At 41.1% G+C, this 11,207-nt stretch overlaps 1 protein-coding gene across 2 annotated transcripts; it reads left to right on the top strand.

The window, feature by feature from the left end:
* The first annotated feature begins 695 nt into the window (after window positions 1-695).
* On the top strand, window positions 696-10,811 carry LOC121611045 (N-acetylglucosamine-1-phosphodiester alpha-N-acetylglucosaminidase-like). 2 transcript variants are annotated; one of them, XM_041943410.1, is made up of 12 exons: window positions 696-897; window positions 2,236-2,450; window positions 2,550-2,817; window positions 2,886-3,025; window positions 3,452-3,560; window positions 3,839-3,967; window positions 5,413-5,618; window positions 6,960-7,007; window positions 7,704-7,832; window positions 7,960-8,079; window positions 8,185-8,263; window positions 9,292-10,811. In XM_041943410.1, exons 1-12 carry the CDS (start codon window positions 812-814, stop codon window positions 9,446-9,448), a joined length of 1,686 nt encoding a protein of 561 aa, XP_041799344.1. In that variant the 5' UTR covers window positions 696-811; the 3' UTR covers window positions 9,449-10,811. The 2 variants fall into 2 exon arrangements, with proteins under 2 accessions (XP_041799344.1, XP_041799343.1); XM_041943409.1 differs by having other exon boundaries at window positions 8,182-8,263; window positions 9,292-10,810.
* Window positions 10,812-11,207: the final 396 nt, after the last annotated feature.

Here is an 11,207-nt window from a genome sequence, read left to right as displayed (position 1 = left end):
AATTCCTTTCTAGCCTAATACAAGACAGACTATTTTCACTTTAGCTTAATATCCAGTCTTTTATTTTGAAAACCACCGGGAAGCAGCAGTGGTCTTCTTCTGTTATTTAAAAATCTTAATCAATAGGGTTGAAGAATAAGAAGAAGGCACATGAATAAACTTTATTTCTCTCAGTTGTATTATTTGAGCATTTTGGATCCTTCACTTTCTTTCTTTTACTTGATTTTAAGATCTTAACAGAAAGACATTAGTCCACAACATTTGCCACCGCCAGCACTAAATAAACCAAATTAGTCTCAAAGTGCCAGAATCCATTACAGAACCAAACAAACCAAACACCGCCAAAAAAAAATAAAAAATAAATAAATTAGACGATGTGTCATCAATTAATAGCCTTCTTTTCTAATTTCAATCTGTTTATTTCTTACTTATAAGCCCGTTCGTGTACAATTATTGATTTTATTTTTGTTTTGCGTTAATTGGTCAGAGCTATAGGCCCTGTCTGTAACTTGGTTATTGTTCATTTATCAAAGAGATAAAATAAGTGAAATAAACAGGCTGAATAATAGGCCTACTTTTTGCCTCACATATAGTTTGTGTCCCTGTGTTGCAGGTGGAGTGGGGAGGATGTTTACTGGCACGCTGAAGTAGTTTTTCTCGTCGGCCTCTTGAGGAATGCGGGGTGGAACCCAAAAGCTCCACCAGCTAAGTAACCGGCATCCTCTCAGAGGCTGACTGTCTGTGATCTGTTTGGACAGACCGGACAAACACACGGACGCCATCCGTCCATCGGACCCGAATCCCTGTAACCATGGCAACGTTCCCAGCCGCGCGCCACTGTGTGGGGCTCGTGCTACTGTGTGTCCAGGTTCGGCTGCTGGAGAGCAAATCAGCGCGGTGAGGTGTTAGCATAGTGAGCTTAGCTAATTAGCTAAGTTAGCTTTGTTAAGTTACAGTGAGAGTTAGCCGGACAGTATAACTTTATAATTGACGATTATTCCTTATTTTTCGTAAGTATTATTATTAATTTGTGTTAATAGTTTTAGCAAGTGAAACCAAAAGCTCTGTGTGTGATTATGTTCATGCTAACTTAGCTGTAGCGCTCATAGTGGTTTACCATAAGAAGAAACAGAAGTAACAAATAGCAAGGCAAATTTCTCAGGGGAAAACAATTTCATTTGTTTATTAACAAACCAAAGTCAAGCGTTGAAAAGCTAAAATCATTTAGATATTAATGTAAAATAAACCCTTATTTAATTGGTTATAGCTCCTGTCACTGTGTGATTTCGGTTTTGGTTTTGCTGGATGCCTCTTGATGTTGTTTTTCACCTGAATGGTGGAACATGTTTATCTGATCGCCATCACATGTGTTGCTGGGGTGTGACCTGTATAACATACCAGTGCCTGGGCCCTCATTGTTGATCTTGAAGAAGGCCTGAGGGCTCAAATGTAAATGCACTTTTATTCCTACTATCAAGTCTGGTTCCGGTGATCAACACCTGAGTACAACACTTGGTGTGTGTTACTGTATAATTATAGGAAATTAACAACAATTGCGATCACTGATTGAAGTTTTCGTTAAAGCCATGAAGGAAAAACACTTCTGTCAAACAAAGCTTCTCAAATGTGACAACTTGCTGATTCTCTCTATGATTGTAAACTCGAGATATTTCCTTTTGAACTGTAAGACGTCAGCTGTGACACTTGGCCATTTTTCACAATTTCTCACATTTTGTGAACAAAAGTGACGAACCGATGGACAAGGCACTCTGTTACATTTTTTTGTTGTGTTTGTCCTCTGGTGAAATGTGGCAGACAGCCTAACTTTGGTCCAAATATTGTGGAAATTCTCAGTAAAAAATATTGTGTGCTAGAAGTAAACCATTTGCAACCACGCACCTGTTAGGTTCACCGTATTTAGATTTTGCTTGATAACACTTTGTGCGACATAAGGGATGTCTTTGTTGTCTCTGTGTAGGGCAGGCTCTGTTTATATCTGCATAATTTTAGTGCTTTTATTTTATTGTTTGCTGATGTGGACATTTAAGTGATTAACACAATAGCCAATAATCAATTCATTGTTTTATCTCTACACGTTACCTTCATTAATGCTGGCCAGGCTTCCGTCACGTTGTGTGTTTTAATCTGAGCCCCTGCAGTTCTGAGACTGAACGGATCACTTTGAAACAAACCCTTTTGTGAAAAGTGCTTTGCATTGTAAATTTCTCTCCACAGAAACTCTACAGGTGATGACGTTCTGCTGCCATACGCTGAGGGCCACGGCCCCTCCCACTCTCATCGCCACGTCAGGGACTGTCCTTCTCTGGCCCGTGGCAGGATGCCATATGAGACCTGGCCTTCCAATAGCCACGATACGCTCCCAGTGGCCAAGTCCAGTGTGTTCATATTAGACATGCCAGGCAGGCTGGGCCGGCCCCGCTGGATCTATGGTCAGTGATGGAGTCAGCAGTAATGGTGCGTTTACCGTGCTTGAATAAGTGGATCAAGTGTTCAAGTGTCATCTTATTTTGAAACATCACTGTCTCCAGGTCACATGACGGTGGTTCATGACCCGCTGAGGACCTTGTCGGTGTTGGAGCCTGGCGGCCCAGGCGGCTGCGAGAAAAGCCAGCTGGCGACAGTGGAGGAGACGGCCATCGCTGCTGGGTGTCTGTACGCCCAGAATGCCGGCTTCTTCGACACCACTCGCGGCCTGTGTCTGGGCAACGTGGTGAGCGATGGCAGGATGGTGAGGGACAGCGGGGGGGTGCAAAACGCCCAGTTTGGCATCAGGAAGGATGGCAGCCTGGTGTTTGGGTAAGAGAAATCCTGACAAAAAAGTCATGATTATAAGATAACAAATGCTCATGTGGCTGCTTCTCCAGGTATCTGTCACAGGAGGATGTTTTGGACCGGTCCAACCCGTTCGTCCAGCTGGTCAGCGGCGTGGTGTGGCTGTTGAGGAACGGCGAGGTTTACATCAACCAAAGCCTGAAGGTCGAATGTGACAGGCTGGTAGACCAGGGTAACGCTCATACTTGGAAGCATTTACTGTAGTGACTGGTCTGCAGTAGTAGTAGTAGTGGTGTTTGTAGTTTGCGCAGGGGTGATTTATTTTAAAAAGTGGGCAGCAAGTATGGAAGTCCTGTGCTGCTCATATTGACATTCAATCACTGAATCGGAATAAGTAATTTTTTTACAAAAATCAATGAGGTTGATGATGTCAGACATTAAATATATTGTCTTTGTATTGTTTTCAATTGAGCGTATGTCAAAAAGAATTATCAAATGATCTTGTCTTATTCATGTTTTACAAAGCGTGCCTCCTCTTTGGAAAGGGGATTGTAGAGTTTTGAGGATATTGTGAAATATTTATTTTAATACCACAAGCTTTTCATTTGTTTCAGTGTTAAACCTGAAAAAAAAAAAACACTTCTTTGTACTGTGACAGATGTGTTCCGCGATTTTGTGGACTTGCTGTCAGCGAGGACGGTGGTGGGTCACGATGCCAGTGGCAACCTGGTCCTGTTTCATGTGGAAGGACGGACTGAAAAAAGAGGGTAACGTTTATTTATACCCATATATTTTGCTCTGTGGAGTGTAACGAGCCTCACAGGGCTGCTAGCGTGGCTGTAGACTAGTAGTCTTATTTTACTAAACCGGAGCAGCATGTGAAACACTGCTTTGTGTGGACAAACATCTGTCTGTCCTCACCTTCGTGACATACAGATATTTGTCAGCTTGTTGTAGGTCATATATATTAAACACGCACCTAGCAGAAGTACTATAGCCCAGCGTAGCATTCATGGGACTCGTGTGTTTGTTCGTTGATGAGCAGTATGAATCTTTGGGAGGTGGCAGAGTTCCTGAAGAAAAACGGGGTCATCAATGCTATCAATCTGGACGGAGGCGGGTCTTCCAACTTTGTGATCAATGGCACGTTGGCCAGCTACCCGACTGACCTATGGTGAGCTAACTCAAGTTGAACTTTACTGTACTGGAAATGCTTTTGAAGAGTCTGCATTTTGTATTTTATTAACTATGATGAAAATCTGAATTGAAAATCAGCAGAATTATCTGTTCAGTTTCAGTTTCACGCATTCACACAGCAAGAAACATGGTCAAGAAATCAGTGTTAGTCTGTTCATTTCCTACAAAGATGACAAAGAAGGGAAATTCAGCTGTTCAACAAGCTAGCTGTCAGTGCGGAAACTTAATCATCATCATCAGGCAGCAGCCAGTTTTCCATGTTTCCTTGTTTCTCTGGGCTCTAGTCTCTGAATTAAATGGAAAAGAAGTTGACTGTTCAGAACTTCTCTTTGTTTGCAGACATGAGACTTGATACATAACATATCCCCAGTCTGGGCTGTCTCATCCGTGGAAAGGTTTAGGGAAACGGCTCTGTGCTGCTCTTTATGCTCATCCTCACGCACCTCAGCCTGCTCTCGTAAAACCAACATCATGCTTGAAAAAGACTTTGTATGAAGCATCCAGTATATCTCCCCTTTGTGTGGGTTCTCCAAGTTTTCAATCGTGGAAATGATCTCGCTACTTCCCCCCTCTGGCCGATGGGAGAAAAACAACCACTGCAACTGCACTTCAAGAGAAATTTTCAAGTCAAACAAAGTTGAGATTTGATTTATCATTATTGTTTTCATACAGAATGTTTTTTTTTACAAGAGAAAAGGCTTAAAGGAAAAGCAAATATACATCAAGTTAACTTTCAGCACACAGCTGCTTTAATAAGCTTTGAGTGAAGAGCAGCCTGTCCCTGAGACAGTGGACAAACGGCGTTATGACATGTATTGATTAACTTCAGTTACACTGCCTACAGTTGAGTGCTGCAGTATTTCAGTTCATAATATATAAATGACAGAGTTTCTGGGTTCTGCTGCTGTTCATGTTTTTTTCTGGGTTATTTTTAATGTGAGTGAAAATACTGAACATGTGAGGGGACTGTCAGGTGATGGGATGGACCCACAGCCTGTCGTCACATGAGACTGAGACATAGTGCTGCTGGGCTTCTCCTGTAAGTGACATCTCCTAATGTCTAATAAATGTGACGATTATTGTTTTGATATATGGATAAAGATGCATGTCATAAGTGGCTTTTGACAAAAATGTCTGCCAGATGTCTGTAATTCAACTTCAAGTGATCTGAGTGATTTTTTAAATCAGTAGACTCTGATACGATGCCTGCCTCATTGCTTTTGGCTAATATTTTATTTAAATCTTCATCTCGGTGCCACTGAAATAAAGTTTATTATCCTGTAAATACTTTTGTAAACTTGGAAAACATGCTGCCTTAATAAATATCACTATTTGTCTATTAGTGGAAGTGGTGGAGGGAGGAGTGGTGATACTAGTAATGTAATCTATCTTTGTCTTCCACGCCTCGTCCTCCGCTCCCAGTGAATCAGACAGCAGGTGGCGCTGCGGCCGGCGTGTATCCACCATCCTGTGCGTTCACCAGCGGCGCTGCCGGCCGGCAAACTGCAGCGGACACGGAGACTGCGTGGACGGACGCTGTCAGTGCCGGGAGGGCTGGCGGGGCGCCGCCTGCGACTCTCTGGTGTGTCAGCCGCCAGCCTGCGGCCCCCACGGAGTCTGCACCGCCAGTAAGTGTGGAGGTGGAGCTCAGCTGCAGCAGGTGGTGGTCAAAGTGAGAGTGATCGATGTATCACAGTGTCATTAAACTGCTTTGTAAACTGTGAATGAGCTAGCATGTCTGATGGAGTTAACAGTGGCTGCCAGTACGTTAATGTTGCCTTCATTTTTTTTTAACTTAGTTTTTATTTCAGTTTCATTCAGAACATATATACAAAATCACATTCATCATATCTGCTATTTTTTCCCCTCAAAATTTTACAACTTAGTGCTTATAGGGGCATGATAACAATTACGAAATAAAAATGAGGGCAGAGCTATAGTGACAGAAAGAAAAAATAATAAATGAAATACAACAGAATGGGATAGACAAAATACAATAAAATAAAAATAGAATAAAAAAAAAGATATATAGATATCAGATCAATAATATAGATCAAATGGGTTCCTCACTATAACAGTATACCCATTGCAGGGCTCCACCTTCTAGTGAATATATCTTTTTGAAGTCTCAGGGAGTATGTTATTTGTTCCATTTGGTATACTTCCATTATTTTTCCAATCCACATACTGTATGTCGGAGGATCAGGCTTCAGCCACTTTACTGTGATGCATTTAATCGCTGTTGCTAATAGTATTTGTACAAGATATGTTTCGGCTCTTCCATTGATGCCTTTTGGAAATAGACCTAGTAAAGCCACCATTGGGTCCCTTACAATATTTACCCCACACACTACATTAAGTGTTTTAAACACTTCTTTCCAGAAACTTTCCAGTTTCGGACACAGCCATGTGTGGATCTGATTGCCAATATGTGGGCCACAGTTTCTCCAGCATTTGTTTGAATGTATATTGTCAAATTTGGCCATTATTTCAGGTGTCCTAAAGAACCTCATGATAATCTTCCATTTGAATTCCCTCCATACATTCGAATTAGTTACCAAATGTACACCAGTACATATTTCCTCCCGCATATCGCATGAAATGCTGGAATTAATATCAATTTCCCATCTTTCTTTGATCTGTGTAGTATTATTCAAATTCATGCCCAAGAATATTTGGTAGCAACAGCTTATTAGTTTATCCCACTTTCCTATTTGTACTTTTATCAACAATTCTTCAATTAGCGTTGGCTTAACAACTTCAGCCCAATCCTTGTGTTTTAATAAGAAATCCCTGAGCTGTAGGTACCTGACGAGATCTGTGCTTGGAAGTTTAATTTCCTTCGATAGCTATGCAAATGATTTTAAATTATGATAAATGATTTGCTTCATCGAAAGCAAATCTGCATTTGTTTGTGTGTCTTTTTGTTGACACGCTGACGCTGCTCCGTCTGTCTGTCTGTGCTGCAGATGGCTGTGTCTGTGCTGCTGGATGGACAGGAAGAAACTGCAGCCAAGGTAACCAGGAGCCATAAACACTCACACATGTCATGCATGTCACCTGCAGGTTTGACCTTCTCATCCTCTGTGTCTGTCTGAGGGTAGATTTTTGTGCATGTGAAACAGCTGTTCTAGTATTTCTCAGAGGTCAGAGTTTCATATTTTAAACCTTTTCTGGGTATAGCGGCCGCTGAGAGGCTGAGCAGACTCTTACCTGTGACGCGTAGCTTACAAAAAAATACATGTTGAGATCCAGATACGCTTTCCAACTTTCTATTTATTTTAACCAATGATGATAAACAAAAGCGTTCCGAATAACTATAAACAAAATGAGTCGTGATGGTCAACAGAAAAATATCGGAGCCACACTCACCCTCTTTGTCTCAAAAAACCTGCGCTGCCAGTGAACAGGTGAATATATGAATGAAAACCACACCCCTCACCATCACCGGAAACGACCATAATCACAAGAATGTGCACAACCAAAACATAAATAAATGTGCAATCTAATACTCACTTTGGCTCCTACACTGGGTCCTTTCAGAACAAAGAACAAACTAAAACATACAGCTAATCATGTCTGATGATGGACTTCATCAAAGCTTGTTCAGTGGTTGTTTCAGCAGGTGCACACCTCCAACACGGCTTCCAGACGGTGCATTAAAGCACCTGAGATCACCCTCTGTATCACTCTCTTCTTCCTCTTTGGTAAAGAATGCTCGCCAGGTCACTATGGTGACGGCTGCAGACACACCTGCATATGCTTTAATGGAGCTCTGTGTAACCACGTCAACGGACGCTGCATGTGTCCCCCTGGTTTCCATGGCAACTTCTGTGAACAAGGTGGGAACACACAACACGAGGTAGAATGTGACGTTAATATTTTGAGTTATTTCTTCAGGTAGTGACCTCAGTGATTTAGATAAATAATTTCTGATTAATGTCATCCTCGTCTTTGTCCATCTGTCAGCGTGTCCTCCTGGCCTCTACGGTCTGTCCTGTGCCGAGAGGTGTCACTGTGATGACCAGTGTCCATGTGACCCGCTGACAGGAAGCTGTGCCTCCACCAGTGACGGCAGACTAAACAGAGGTAACGCACAGCAGATACTGCACCACATCTACCTGACGGCCGGAGTCACAGGTACGTTTTCAAATGATTGTGTTTGTGATGCAGTTCTTCTCCCCTCCACAGCAGGTCAGTGTTTGGCTGAACGCATGTTTACATTATGGAGACAACAGGAAGAGGCTGACAGAGACGAACCTTATCTCACAGAGTAAGTGTCAAAGGTCAAGTCCGATGACTCGAGAAGGATTCTGATCATATTTTCGTCCCTATTTGATGAATCAGTTTTCCCATGTCTGCAAAATGTACAGGTTTCCTACAAGGAGTTTAGTTTAGCCTCATCCAGTCTGACCTAAAATGAGAAATCTATCACCGCTATCAGTGACTGTAGAAAATGTAACACAGCAGAATTCTCCTCTGCCTCATTGAATGATTGGTCCTGATCAATAAATCCTGCAAATATATCACAGAGTTTGTCTCGTGGGCCAGACGGCAACTTACAGACTGCTTCTTCAGAGTAAGACTTTTAGTTTAGTTTAGTGTAGGAGCCTAAATGCAGCTTATTTAGTAAGAATATTTTTTATTTAAAAATATGCAAAATCATAAGTAAGATAACTATTGTTTGTAATTTCATTGTTGAGAAAGATTTAAATATGTACATTTCATCCATAGTGTATGAGTAAGATAGGACTCTTATTGTGTTATTTAAAAAACCCATCAGTTAACCTGGTTGCCATAGGAACAGGGTCAGCAGCGGGGTCAGCAGGAACAGAAAGGAGACTGGAGCGTTTTAGTATTTTGACCTCGCTCTCTCTCTCCACAGACTTTCTTTACGATGTGGAAAGTTTATTTGTGTACATTTCTAACGTTTTGTAATGTTGCTTTAAGCTTTCAAGTAAACAGTTAAAATCAAGAAGTGGACTCGTGGATTTATTTTGGAAGTGTTTTGGATACGAGGGAGTCTGACGAGCGTCAAGATAAAGCTTCAGTAAGGATAGTAAGGACCTACATTTAGTATTAGTTCACCGGCATGAGAGCCAATAGCACATTAGCATTAGGGTCAAAGCTCCTTTACATGGACTGACTTTTTAGAAATCAGACAGTATTTTTGGTATTTTGATGAAGTTGTTGGTGGACTGTACTGTAGACATGTTGTGTTGTATAACAATCATGTTTGCTGTGGCTCAGAGCCTGATTAACATTTTATAAAGACATCAGATCTAAACTTCTCCTCTACAGACAAACATGGCTGATAATCACCGTCGCGCTCTCCTCTCTGCTGTTGGTCCGACCGGTGGGTCAACTCATGCGGGCGAGTCGGAAGTGGATTCTTTTCGGTTATTCCTACACGCACATTCCACTCAGCGGCATCAACAGCTTGACCCAACTACAGTGAGTCCATAAAAGCATCAGAAACACAAACATCTGGGAGAAAGATCCAGCCAATTAAACATCAGGAAGACTTTTATGTGCTGAGCAACAAAAGTGTACAATCCAGCGACAGGAAGCACCCGGAGGAAAGTTTCAGAAGATACAACAATCCAGAGGTGTGGACTGGAATCACATGACTTGGACTCAAGTCGTGGATCTGAACACTCCAGTGTTTTCATCACACTGGAGAAGCAGAGAGGTTTCTAACTCCTGTCGAAGATATTAAACTCAACGCTACAGCAGCCCTTCACGCTGCGTCACAGAGACACCATCAAAAAGAGGCTGAGGGGCAGGTTATGTTTTCTGAAAGCAGAGCTGCTCTCAGACTCATTTAAACTTCTGGATGAGATGTTCCTGGAGCCTCAGACTGCTGTGCAGCTGTAATATAAAGAGAACAGGTATTGGGTTGGATTTGGTGTCACGGAGGAGCAGCAGTCTCTTTTCTTTGAATCTAATGTTGATTTTTTTTATAGGATGTGAGGAATCAAAGAGGCATCCAGGACTTATTCCTGTGTCTTTATTCCAGTGTCACCAGTACCACACTGGTAGGATTTCCACCTTGTTGCTATCTCTGTAAATTAAACCTTTGAACTGGAAGTCTTTTTACCTCTCAGTGGTTGTAGAGATTTTTTCAGAAGGAACTATTGACGTGAAGTTGTCTGACTCTGCACTGAGCTCCATGGACTGATTGAGTATGAAATGATGCATCAGACTGTTTTTACTACATGTGTTTACATTCCAGAACACTTCATATGAATATGTTTTATATTATTTCAGTTATTTGAGTTTGATTGTAATGATGTGTCATTGTTTTGTTTTTATATTTATATGTATTGTTTAAAATCAAAGACACTGGTGACTGTTCTCTTATTGACATTTTCTGTCCTCATTCCGTTTATTTGCCGTCATGTCAGCACAGGTAGGACAGGTGATGCGGCCACGCGCTGACAAATAGTCAAGAGTCGGTGACAGTCATGTGACCGTACTGCGTGAAGTTACTACATTGCTGTATAAATACCGGAAGAGGATGGTGGGTGTTTCAAAATTAAAGTTTAACATTGAAGGATATTGTCCGATCAATTCGTTGCTATGATTGAACAAAAATAAATGCAATCTTATTTCCTGTCCGATTCTTTTTTTTCTTTTTTTCCCCATGGGGCTCTTTTTATGCTTCATTTTCACATTACTGTTATCTGTGACATAAAGTTGATTCATTTAGTGGTTACAGTTGTACTGAGGAAGCCAGAAGTTGCTGCATGTATTCTCTAAGCATAGAGTTGACTGATCATTGTGCAGGCAATGTGTGCTGATATTGTTGTTAATGATGTTTCCACAATAATAAAGGCTGTTTTTAACTGTTCATCCATCTTCTCTAATGTAGACAGTTCTGATTGTGTTTTAATAAACTTCTTTTATTCAATATGCATCAATGCCAAAAGTTACAGTAAAAACAAAAGTGAATTTTAAACTAAGCTCTGGAACCTCATGTAACCTAATTTTAAGTCAATATTTTCTAATGTAGTTAAATGTTAAAGTACTTTGCACCAACAATTTATTAACACAGATAAAACAGATTTGCATTTTTCATCACTTGATGAACCTGGAAATATTATGGAGAAAATTATTACTTGAAATGACAAATTGAGAATACTTATCGTAAGCCAAAATTACGATACCAAATCAAAATATGAAGTGGAGTCATGATAATTAAATACTGGGTAGAA

The sequence above is a fragment of the Chelmon rostratus genome, chromosome 8, assembly GCF_017976325.1.
Source record: "Chelmon rostratus isolate fCheRos1 chromosome 8, fCheRos1.pri, whole genome shotgun sequence".
NCBI lineage: Eukaryota > Metazoa > Chordata > Actinopteri > Chaetodontiformes > Chaetodontidae > Chelmon > Chelmon rostratus.
The sequence above is the reverse complement of the archived record's forward strand: the minus strand, read 5'-3'. Positions and strand labels throughout refer to the sequence as shown.